The sequence below is a fragment of the Cloeon dipterum genome, chromosome 3, assembly GCF_949628265.1.
Source record: "Cloeon dipterum chromosome 3, ieCloDipt1.1, whole genome shotgun sequence".
NCBI classification, from domain to species: Eukaryota; Metazoa; Arthropoda; class Insecta; order Ephemeroptera; family Baetidae; genus Cloeon; species Cloeon dipterum.
In genome coordinates, this window is record NC_088788.1 from 10,846,110 (window position 1) to 10,858,493 (window position 12,384).

The following is a 12,384-nucleotide window of genomic DNA, read 5'->3' on the forward strand; positions in this document are numbered from 1 at the left end:
TATATTTAGAAATTTGTTTTTATTTATTTCCTAAAGTTTTTATGCTATTTTGTGGCCAAATGTTTACTTAAATCTAGCTTTAAGGGTTGTAAAATAGTTCATATATGATATTGCAGCAGGAGATAAGTTTTTATTTCCAATTTAAAAATCTTAGAAAAATATATTTATTTAATATTTGAAAAGTGTGACCACTCGAGGTTGTTTTCATGTTGAATATAATTAAAACCAGGCTTCATCCTCGTTGTCAATTAAAGAGAAATTCGTCTTCTTTATTTCTCGACCAGTTTCGACGTCATCAAGTACGTCCTAATCATGAGTTACAATTACAATCAAATACAAACAATGCAATAATGTCACATCTAAAATCATATAAATTCCATACAATTCTTAAAAAACACCCACCTATTCATGAGGCACTTGAGGCAAGCTCCAAAGACCAAATGTAACAAATTCTAAGCCACCCCTTTGTTAAATAACACGCACATCTCACAGGTGGTAGGGAACCTTTTTGTTCCGTGAGCTAAATTTTCCCCTTTCAGACGAATTTCTCTTTAATTGACAACGAGGATGAAGCCTGGTTTTAATTATATTCAATATATTTATTTGTTTAAATATGAAGTAAAATTTCTATAGAGAAGTAGGGAGCACATCCTGATTACTATTTTTCTCATCTCATGCTTGGTGCATAAAAATTCTATTCTTCGTGTTGAGATGACTTTTAAATCTTGAAATAATAACAGGTTCCGGTGCCTGGAAGCTAACAACACCATATTCAGTGTGATCATGTGTTATATTAAATCTGAACTCTTGCCTCCTTGACATGACAATTCAAATCTAAGCTTTTGAAGGCCACTGTGCTGTTAAATGTTGCTTTACGTTCCAAAACTAAAGAATCCCCCAAAATGTATTTAAAATGCGATCCAAAGTGAATCGGGGAGCCATTCCACGCCAGTTCAAAACTGATATTAAATACAAGAATCGTTTTTAATGAAAGTTTTGCTAGAAACACAGCTTTTAATTTACCTTATAGTTACAACAGAGAAGTCCAGAAATTGTATTTTTAGTTACAAAAGTTCACCAAATAAAGTTACAAAGTTGAACAAAAAATACAAGCCTCTCCACAGAGGTGCCATGTCATTTTTCAGGTCTCTTGGCCGCGAAAAGGAAGCCAAAATAGCTGCGGGCAATAAAGACCGTTTCACATGCGCCGCGCACTCACAATCAGCACTACTGAACAATAAAAGATAGATAAAATTGGCCGCTGGAAGCAACACAACAAAAGCGGCGTTTTCGCTGCTTCACTGCCGGTGCATCCTCTTAGCAAATATTTGTGCCGAAGTACGCGTCAAACGGCTTTTCAAGAGCACACACTTATTTGTATAATTGATATATTCGCCCCAAGGTGAATAGTCCAATTATTTTCAGCACTCTCGCGCGTGAAACGTCATTTCCCATTCTTGAGAGCGATACAAGAAGTGCTGGTGACCCTTATTACGATATAAGAGAAGATGATTGACAACCTTCAACGTCATCAATCTAATCACACTCTGTTTTCTGCAGTTTTAATATTTTATGGACGGTATGTACGCAACAATACGCAGTGAATTGCGCTTATCTAGTTTATAAGAAGAGAGTGCAAGAGAGTGTTGTAATTGAGTAAAAGGAATCATTGATTTTGTTTTCTCTTTTTTAATTACCTAAATGGTTAAATAATAATTACATATTATTCTCTTAAGGAGCCGCTCACAACAACGCACCTGAAGCTGATGCAGAAGGTCAACAACGTCAGAAAGACGTTCGCCCTTTAGTTTAGCATGTTTGCTTGCCAATGACGGTTTTGTATAAAATTAATTTGTTATAAATATTAATGAAGCTTGAAAAACTTATATTCTAGTCCTTAATTTTTTTCCTAAAGCTCTACGAAATTTTAAATTTCAATCAGCGTCAACTTAACTCCCCCTGATTCTGATAAAATTTGTTTGAAATTATTAAAAAATTTAAACCCAATTCCATTTAATTTTCTATTTAATTCTAATTCCCATCAAAAAAGAAAAACCTTCCTCATTAACAGTTTCTCACTTAATCAATACACCGAAAATGTAGTTTATTTAGAGCATTTTTAATTAAGAATTAAAAAATAGGGTCTGTTCAGTTTTGCATGATCTACTAGGGACCGCATGATTGATGAGATGTGACCATTAAATATAGATTTTTTTAATGGTTAAGAATGGGGAATTATTGCAAAAGCTTTAAATAAAAAAATCATGATTTCATATCAACCTGAAATTCTTTGTTAATGATTAGTTTTAACAGTCAAGTATAGTGTTAATGTGTGTTGTCGCCAAACGATTTACACTTTCTTTTTGATATCATTATAATACATAACAAATTTTTAAAGAATTAACCATATTTTTATCCATTCTAGAGAGACAACAATCACAAGGAAAAATGAGAGAAATATCTCATTTTGCCATTGTTGTTTAAATTAAACTTATTTTCTGATTCAATTTGGATGCGAAAATTTTCAAATGACCTGGGTCTATTTATGGAGCACCTCTCCTGTTCTTTTCTGGTTGGTTTTGTAAACAAAAATGCAGGTAAAATTTGAGCAAATCTCTCTTTAACAAATGATTTTGTTCGAAAACTCCATTGACAAGGAGCTGCTGGAATCTAGAAGCCCGATATTTAGCCCGAGCCTCTTTGTGTTTCGCGTCTGGAATCCAGCTGGGTCTGTAAGCATGAAAATAATTCGCACAACAGCTTCAATTTTCACACACAATGCAAGGGCGACACCGATTTCTTCTTTCCGTCCCATTACCCCGCTCCTGAAGGGCGAGGAGAGTTCCTCCGAATCGGATCTGGCGACGCTCCTCGCTACCCTGACTGGGTCTACCGACACGTGGTTCTGCCTCGGCTGCTCTTCGAGGAGCACCAACGCATCGCAGCTCGGGCCGATGCACAATTTAGTTCGTCAGCAGCGAATCAGGTTCCGTTTGAGACCCACCTGGACACTCGACGATTCGACCAGCCATACGACTTTGAATGGTGGCTGGACAGTGAGGCCGAGGAGGAATTGGAAGCAGAGGAAGCGGGAGGCGAGCAGATAACTGCAAGAAAGCCGAAATGGAAAAGCCGTTTGCAAAGGTTGTTACGTGCCCTCCACACGAATCGTTCTGGCTCTTAAATTTTAGCTAATTTCTGTCAAATTTCAAAAGGAGCACTGGAATAAATTACTGAGTTGATTTTGTTAATTATTTTATTTTCAATTTCCAACATTAGATTTCAATTACAACAATAAATATAGTTGGGTCGTAGAGGAAAATATTTACAACGACAATGGTGTTTCTGCATAATTTATTATTAGTAGATATTTCGCGTCGTGCGTTAAAGTGCTCGTCTATGCGAGCAATATTTAGTACATTCTCATTAATATAATAATAATAATTAATTTTATCATGTTTTGAGCTCTAAATGCCTGTCAACTTTAATACGCGAGCGGATAGGCGCCTCTCTGCATGCGACTAACTTGGAACATCAACAATGAGTTTATTTTTATTTACAATTCTTCGTGAGTTTGGTTAAAATTAGCAATTAAAACCGTTTAGAATTCTGTCACTTAGGCTTTGCGAGATTCCTACTAGTCAACCGTGCATCCGTTTTGATCACATGTTTGAATTGATCGCTTGTCTGCATCAGCAATGTTTTGTCTGTCCTTCTGTCCTCCCTACATATCACAGATGTTGGTGCTTAGCTAAAATTACATTGGTTTTATAGCTTTACAAAACGCACGAATCACCCACAATACCATTCATTTGTGCCTCTGAAAAGTTTCATTTTCCCCTTCTTGATCATACAATCCGTTTAAATATCAATCAATATTTTTAAATACTTTAAGAAAACTCTTAGGTTTGAATACCTAATTATGAAAATAAATTTGTCGCGTTGTAATATTTGAACAAGTGTGCGCAGCCAATGATGTGCATTGAAATTAAAATTTGAATATATTGCTTTAAAAATTTACAATTTCCATGCATAAATAATTGTTTTTTAGAGTTTGTAGAGTTTGAATTTTTTACACGAAATGAACAATTATTGTAACACCAAGAAGCATTTTTAAAAACATTTTGATTCTTTCTTCTGACGTAATATATTGCATAATAACATTACTTCTAGAGTAAACACTACTAAAATGTGATTGCAGCGTATATTTTCCCTGTTTTTCACATTAATAAAGTGACTTACAAAGAGCGAGTCCTTTGCCTAATCGTTCTATGCCAGTTATATAGAGATTGTAAATAAATGAATAGCCTATGAACGAGTCTGAACAATGCTCACATTTCTTGTTCGCGCTGCTCCTAAAGTGAATGTCAAGGTACAGTAGTGCAAATCGATTTTCCCGCTATTTAGAACGCAAATGCACAGGATTGTCGTGAAAACTTAAACAAAATCATAATATATTTTACATCTGATTGGTGCAGTCTTGTTAGAACAACAAAATAAATTAAAATCTCCAAAACTAAAGCTGACTAGAAAACGGATAATAAAAGTAAGACGAAAAGATCGTTGAGTATTTGAACGGGTAAACACAAACTCTCCACGCATTCGCAACCAAGAATCCTAACTGGATCTAGTTAGGTACCGCATGCGTCACGAGAAAGGCCCTAATAGCTACAACCGGCACTACGCAACAACAACAACTGCGATTTTATTGTCACGAGAGGGATAATGCGTGTTGCGCACAAGAAAGAACTAGCATCTAATGTAAATCGGTTCTTCGATGAACGTCCTAGGGTGCCTCTCCTCCACACTGGGAGAGGGCCTGGGTCACACGGACGTCGTCAGCTGCTCTATCACCGTGATGTTCTTGACGGGTCGGCCAGCCCAGCTCTGTTGCCTGCAGAAGGCCGGGCTGGGCAGGATGTGCGGCAGGGGGTCGGCCTCGTCCCCCCGCCGCTTCACGTCGCCGTTGTGCCTGCTCGGCTGCGGCGTCTGGTGCTGGTGGGCGTGGTGGTGGTTGTGGTGGTGGTGATGGTGGTGGTGGTGGTTGTGCGGACCGTGGCCGTTCACCAGCACCTCCTTGCGGGCCAGGCTCTCCGGCTCGCTCAGACTCATCGTCATGTTCGGTCTCAGGGGCCGTTTGCCCGGGAAGCCACCTGAGTTGAGGTCGTGGTGGTTGTGGCCCTGGTAGAAGTCATAGTCGATGATGAAGTTGTCCGCCGAGTTGGTGTGGTTCACCAGGGCCTCCTCCGAAATGCAGCCGAGCAGGTCGTTGGCCGCGGCTGGGGGCGGCGGCGGCGGAGGCGGCGTGTCCGCCAGGTCCAGCGTCGTGGCGAACGAGATGCTCTTGGCAATCTTGCCCTGATTGTGAGACCTCATGGTCGCTGGCGTGCCCGGCCCGGGCGTTGGCGTGCTGCACGAGCAAGGCGGCGCCTCCGAGAAGGACAGGCAGTTGCTGGGGTCCGGGTGCTGCACCACTGTCCGCTTGTACCAGTTCATAAGGAAGAGCAGTGCTGCCCCCAGAAGGGTGAAGAAGGACGAGAAGTAGTAACCTGCCTTCGGGTGGCTCTCGTTGATGTAGCCTGAAACAATTAGAGATTTTTTGGTTAAGCGGTTGTGATGATGGTGTGGTGTATGCAACCTGGATGGCTACAATGCCTCGCAGGTTGCATATTCACAATTTGGCAGGCGTTTTATTCATTTGGTTATGCTGGTTGCTTCTCAACCGGGCCAAAGCATGTTTTGCCAAAATCCACATTGATTTAGAAAAAACCTTAAACCTTTAAAATACCTCTTCTTTTTTATTATTGAAAGATATTTCAAAATTTAGCGTTTTAAACCATTTAATATTATTAACAAGAAATTGTGTAAAAAAAACGCATTTACGAGGGGAATAAAATTAAATTTTTATGTTTATTCCAGAGTTTACTTTTTCTCAGGAAGGTTGATGCTACTGAATATACTGCCCAATAAAATGAAATGCCTCCCGACATATATGTAGTGTATTTCCAACTTATAATTTATAAAAAAGGGAGCGATAATTTTCTGAATTTATCATAAATAAAGTCTAAGAACCTAAATGAATAGAAACTTCACATTCTTAGTTTTAATTTGCAAGAAATAATAATTTTAATGCAAACATAAATTCAGGATAATGCCAAAAATACAAAAAAATGTTATATTCGCTTTGTTATTGCAGATTTACTGAAAAAATTATACCGCTTTGAAACGCATTGTCTAAAATTACTATATGTTAATTGAGAGAACGACTGTCGACTTGTAGGCCGAACCCCCTTTTTTAGTGGAACATAACCAAACAGTGTTGATATTCATTGCGCCTGAAGTAAGAGCGAATCCAAAAATAGTAGGGAAAATATATTATGCATGATCTGTGCCCCGCGTGGAAGTGTCGACGTCAACTCCAGCTTTGTTAGCGCATATTGTGCGTGCTCAGCCTTACCAGTGATCGGAATTCCAAGAAGAGCAGGTATCGCCTTGGCACCCTGCACAAATCCCCAAGTGCGGGTGAAATGTTTGGCACGCACCCTCTCAAGCACATACATCTTGAGGGAGTAGATGAAGCCACCGAGGAATATGCCGTAGATCCACACAAACAGCACGTAGCCGTGGTATCCCTGCACCGTGCTGAGGGCGAGCAGCGAAACTCCTGGAATTCGCGTGGGTTTTAGCATAATTCGTTCGAGTAGGCGCGCAAAACTGGCTCACCTATGCCGACCATCGAGGCCTGGCACAAATACTGCCTGGAGATGAGGCACTGGTCGCTCGGCCGCACCACCACCAGGCCAAAACCGACGCATCCGAGCGCCGTGGCGAAGCCCAGGAAGGTTTGCAGGAGAACGAGAGCGCTGTCCTCGAGGCCCTCGTTGTATCCATGCATCACCTGAATTCATTCGGGAATCAGAACGGCATGCTAACGAGCACTCGCGCACTCACCAGGTAGAAAATCGGGGTGTAAAGCCCAACCGCGGCGGTGGCGGAGGAAATCAGCAGAATCTGCACGGTTCTGACTTTTAGGGGAGAAAAATCGAAGAACGGAGGCTTTTCTATGGTTATGTGGCCTTTCTTTTCCTTCACCTTCTTCTTCTGGTTTTTCAAATGCAAAATCGCTCTTCGTTGTGGATGATAAAGAGACGCGGAGCGGTAGCACACGCCCAAGAAGAAGGAGATAAAAACAACCCCTGTTACAGCTTGCAGGCCTAAGCGCCAACCAATATTCCTGCAACAGATAAATATTGAAAAATGAAAATGCTATTTTTATTAAGATAGTAAAATTGATAATTTTTAGTATTTAAAAATAATGATTTAAGAGTTATCATAATTGAATTTAATTTACATGCTGATTATTCTTCATTTAGTTCTTTGGCACACATGCGTAACATAGATTGTACTTTCACATTGGTCAATTTTACTAATTAGAAATCAATTTATCAGCAATTTTATAATTTTATGTGCTGTCCAAAGGCATGGATAAGTAACGACAGTTTTTTTCATATATCTGACTCCTTAATTAGATTTTAACATTCACAATGTTAATCGTAAATATTGTCAAAACACACGAAACAACTCAAATAATTAACAAAAATAGTGCATACTCACCCTATAGCCTCCTTGTAAAAGACAGAAAAAAGCGTGATGCCAATGCCTCCTCCTGCCTGCACAACAATTTCCACGAATTCTCTTCTGCGCTTGAAGTACTGGCCCAGCATGAGTCCCGACGATTCACGCACCATGCCAATTCCAACGCCAAAAACTATCCCGTAACTGCGGAATAAAAAGTATTCGGTCGAGTAAGAGAAAAGCAATTGCCTTTATTGATCTGGAGGCGGGTTTAAATTTGCTGTCCTTTACTATTAAGCAGAACTAAAAGAAGCGACGGGCCGGCTCTACTTTTTGCTCGCCGTGTAATCCGTAGCGGCTCTCGCAGCGAGTAAAAAGCGCCATCCATTTTCGCACGCCTCCTCTGTATTGCAGACGCGCATGTTTTACTTTTTACCTTAGGAAGACTTGATGGATTTGCTGAGCAAAGGAGGTAAAAAGCATGGCCAGGGCCATCACCAGACCGCCGAACACGGCCGTCAGTCGAGTCGATTTGCGCCGGCAGAAAGCAACAATTAGAGGCGCCGTCGCTAGTGACACAGCAAAACAAAGCACGCCAATCCACGCTGCAAACAGATCACGCGGAACAAAGATTAGACACTGCAAAGACAGGATAAAGGACGTATAAGCTCTTGGAAAACGACAGTTTTACAATTAATTTTTAACCGATGAAACCGACAGAAAATGCGGACATAGTTCTTTGAATGAAGTACCTAACAAATGTTTCTAAACGCGTTTAGGTTTAGAATTAAAAAAAAAAATGTAAATTAAGCAATCAAATATGCTACAATATGAAAAAGCTCACTAACTAAAGAAGAATTAATGATTATTTTCTTAAGACTGATTTATTGCGATCCTGTTATGAGCAAATATATTTTTTATTAAAACAAAGAATTAACATGTCTCTATGTAGATTATATGAATAAAAATGAATTGTTTAATAAAATGATTGAAATATTCGTGAAAAAATAATATAATAAACTAAATAAATTTTCTTTTGGTAAAAAGAAATTAAAGTGCAATCTTTAAATTAAAAAAGAAAATAAAAAAAATTATGCTCTTTGCAACTTAACCCTTTCTTAAAAAATATGCAACATATTTTATCGTGCAGCGTTTAATTGGAATATTTAAATAAATATTTTCTTTTATTTCACTAAATATATCAAGCTGTGACCCAATAAAAAAGAATTTTGGTTGCAATTTTCCTTGTGCGTAAAAGAGAATATTTATTTTTCAATTATAATTCTATAATTCTGTCATTATTTTTTTTTAAACAAACACTTCATCATTTGCATTTAATTTAAATTTGCAAGCAACCATTTTGGCAACTTCCGCCTTTTTATACCATCTGAAACTTTGCCTCCGATCGTTTATTTATATGAATAGCATTCATAGAGATTTGCGCGACACCCAAGAACATACAAATAATAAATGACCACGTTCGTCTATTAAGCTGCAACCTCCGACCTGCGAAGAGACCTCAGTCAACCCTGGATAGTCCATCATCGTGATTATTTTGACAAGCTATACATCAGCTAGCTTTGCGAACGGGATTTTGTTGCGCGCGCGTTTCGCAGGAGAGATGGATGCCTGGGCGGAATGAAAAATCGACTCCGGTGCCGCTCGCTTGGCGTCTTCCATGGACACTTGCTAATACCGAATAAATACGCGAGCAGGGCAATTTCTCACGAGTAAAATAAACCCGTGCGCGCGCGTCGAAAGCTCGAGCGCGTTGATTGCCCATTTGTTCCTCACGCTGCTTGATAAGATGAACGTTAATGTCTTTGACTATCTTTTGATCTACATGACGTCTCTTCTCCAAAGAACTTGTTTTGCTTCTTTTACACGCACTTGTGACGGGAGAATTTACATATGATTCGAGAACGAAACATAAAAAAATCCACTTAGTGAGAAGATTAAACATTTTTGAACGTGTAAAAATGTTTATGGGAAATTGATGCTTCTCAAACTAGACCTTGAATTACGTTCGCTTTAGCAATATTTTAGTCAACAGGTTTTTCTTCCGTCTTTAAGACTTGCGAGAAGCTATGATGGTGGGCTTTAAATATATTTTTAGGGAACAGTTTTTAGTTTTAATTTCTGAAAAATGATTTAATTTCTTTTCTGAAGTTAATATGACTTTCACTCGAGGAAATAAAATTTTAGACGCTTATTTTGAACATTTTCCTTGTCAAAAATGATAGTTTTTGTCTTAGGAGGAAAATTAAAGAGCTAGCAAAGTTGTTTTAACGCAGATTGTTATTTTAATCTTTCGAAAACAAAAATTTTAGTCGGTGTACACTCTCAAATAAATCAAAATCTTGAAACTTTTGAAAATTTAATATGGTTTATATTCCATTAACTGTTTGGGGGGAAGGGGTCGCAGTGAAAGGCGAACTCTACCAACATTTCCTGAATGAATGTCTCGAAAGCAATTTTCCCCAATGGATTCGGAAATCTCCCAAACGAAATCGGAATTTCTCAAACATATACAAGAAACTAATGCGATTTTTTGTCTTTAATTTGCTAGTCTTTACGCTCTTTTGAGTCCTTAAAAAGATTGCTAATAATGGTGAGGATTCATAATTCAATGTTGATAAAGCTATTTTGCCCAAATTATTTAAAGGATCTGAATTTTGTGGTTTAGTTGGTTTATTAGAAAAGAATCGGATTTGATTAATAATATAATAAGAAAATTTTCCTGTAAAAAAATCAGTTTTTCTTATCATCTAATCAGGCAATTTTCTAGCCATTGAATCAGTGGGAATTGCATCAGCAGAAGCCACAATCAAGTAATCAAGACGCGGCAGACAGCTTGGACCACTTGAACAAATCACGGCAGCTGATAAGAGCGCTGCACGTCGAGAGGCACGCGCGCTCCTGATTTTACGCAATTAAATCAATCACGTGGCGGTCTGGCTTATTAATCTATCTATCGGCGTGCTCTGCTCTTTCCGAGAGGCATCCTCAATGGAACAAACACATCATCAATATCAGCGCCGAGAAGAGCGCGCGCGTCGTGTGTGGCTGCACACAAATAAAAAGAGTCATCACATTTTTCTTGCTTGATGCATGCAGACGCCTCGCCAACAACTCGACGTGAAATGCGCCAAGCGCACGATTCGCGAGCCGCCACAAATGATTGATTGATGGTGCCGCTGACTGAGAGCCCGCCGCGACTAATCATTTTTTATATTGCCGCACGCCGAACGCGTCGTGGGCGGCGATAATTTCCTTGACCGATGCCCACCTTCCAATTTTTAATCAATCACGATATTTTGATGAATTATTTCTTTTATTTTTTACTATTTTAATATTAAAGATATATTTTGGCTGAAAATGAGATTTGATGTATATGTGACGGTCTTACTTGTAGTTCAAAACATAATAAGTGTGTTTAAGAGATTTTTATGTTCGGTTAATTGAGAAAATAAATATTTTTACTCTGAAGTAAGATTGATTGCCCTAAATATGCAAAACGCAAGTTGATCCGAAATAACTCTACTTCAGCTACTCAACAAAGAGCATATGTAATATAACTTGAGAGTTCATTCACTGCGGGGAAAGGCTTTGAAAAAAGCACTCGCAGAACGCACTCCGACATTTCTGCTTTCGCACACATCAAAAGAAAAATTGGAGAGAGCAGCAGCACATGCGTATATATTGGCAAAAGGAGTGTGCGTTTAAATCAAAGAAGAACTTTATGAATACAAAATTGAGATCGCTCTCGTGGCCCCGCCGAGTTCTTCTGATCCAATGCAGCGAACCGCGAGATACCATGATTCTTCCCCGATTGCAAAACACGGTCGGCATACATTTTTCAGAATAGCTATAGGTTTATGCAGGCAGGAGAATGCTCTTTCAGGGCACACTTTGATCTCTCTGAAATGAGCGCTCACAGGGTGCGGGGCAAAAGCGTGGAAAAATCAGCTGATACTCCATCAGACCATCAGCGGCGAAGCTTTTAGTTTAAAAAGCACCATTGCGCTTTTTATCAAGCGACGTGGAAAATAGAACATGCCTTTAGATCTGGAACACGCTTTTATTATTGCAATATTTTTTATTTCTATTCAATTCTAATGTAATAAGCTTTGGCATAAAATGTACGCAATATTTTAATTACTGAATTATCAGTATGGGAGGCACTTTTTGGACCTTCTCGTGAAGTATAAGGCCAACACCGCCAAAACTGGTTGAGGAATAAAAAAAATATGCTGACAAGTATATGTACTTTTTTGTATAAAAAATACTTGTTGAAAGGTTATTTTGAATTTGCTAATTAGCCATTGCTCATTTCAAGCCCTTAACTTCGTAAAAAATAAAATAAAAACGTAGAGCATAAATTATATCAGTCCATATTTCAAAATCTCTGGATAGCAAATAATTTGCACAAACTTTCGAACTAAGCAGATTTAAAAACAGTTACCAATTCGCATAATTCGGGTTTACTTGGTGAAAGTGTTGTGAAATAACACCCGCAGAGTTCACCTGGATTAAAGTAGACGCGGCTAAGAAGCTCGTTTAGACACGCGCTAGGCCCTACAAAGAAATGGCGTGTCATAATTCAAAAAGTCCCCTGGCAGAAAACAACAGCACCGACGAGTGATGTATTCTTTTTTGCGGCTGCAACTTAATTACGTCGAGAAATGAACATTAATTCGGTGGAAAGACAGCAGGAGCAGGCGGAATTCGTTCGCGAGCCTCTTAATCAAGGTCAAGAGAGCCGCGCGAACTGAACTGTTGCCGCTGCTGCGTAGGGAGATAGAGTTT

The 12,384-nt window shown here is 39.0% G+C and overlaps 1 protein-coding gene and 1 long non-coding RNA gene across 2 annotated transcripts in view; one reads left to right on the forward strand and one right to left on the reverse strand.

Annotated features, from left to right (window-relative positions):
- Positions 1-1,233: 1,233 nt before the first annotated feature.
- LOC135938889 (uncharacterized) lies at positions 1,234-3,251 on the forward strand. The gene is made up of 4 exons (XR_010574700.1): positions 1,234-1,579; positions 1,737-2,597; positions 2,658-2,732; positions 2,786-3,251. It is a non-coding gene; the product is annotated as an uncharacterized LOC135938889 (long non-coding RNA).
- LOC135938888 (uncharacterized) overlaps positions 3,245-12,384 on the reverse strand; it is a 105,104-nt gene continuing 95,964 nt past the window's right edge. The window contains exons 7-12 of the mRNA XM_065482896.1: positions 8,012-8,180; positions 7,615-7,779; positions 6,952-7,234; positions 6,724-6,898; positions 6,458-6,664; positions 3,245-5,579 (exon numbers count right to left, since the gene is read on the reverse strand). Of these exons, the coding sequence (XP_065338968.1) occupies positions 4,825-5,579; positions 6,458-6,664; positions 6,724-6,898; positions 6,952-7,234; positions 7,615-7,779; positions 8,012-8,180 (1,754 nt within the window). The 3' untranslated portion in view covers positions 3,245-4,824. The remainder of the gene's footprint in view (positions 5,580-6,457; positions 6,665-6,723; positions 6,899-6,951; positions 7,235-7,614; positions 7,780-8,011; positions 8,181-12,384) is intronic.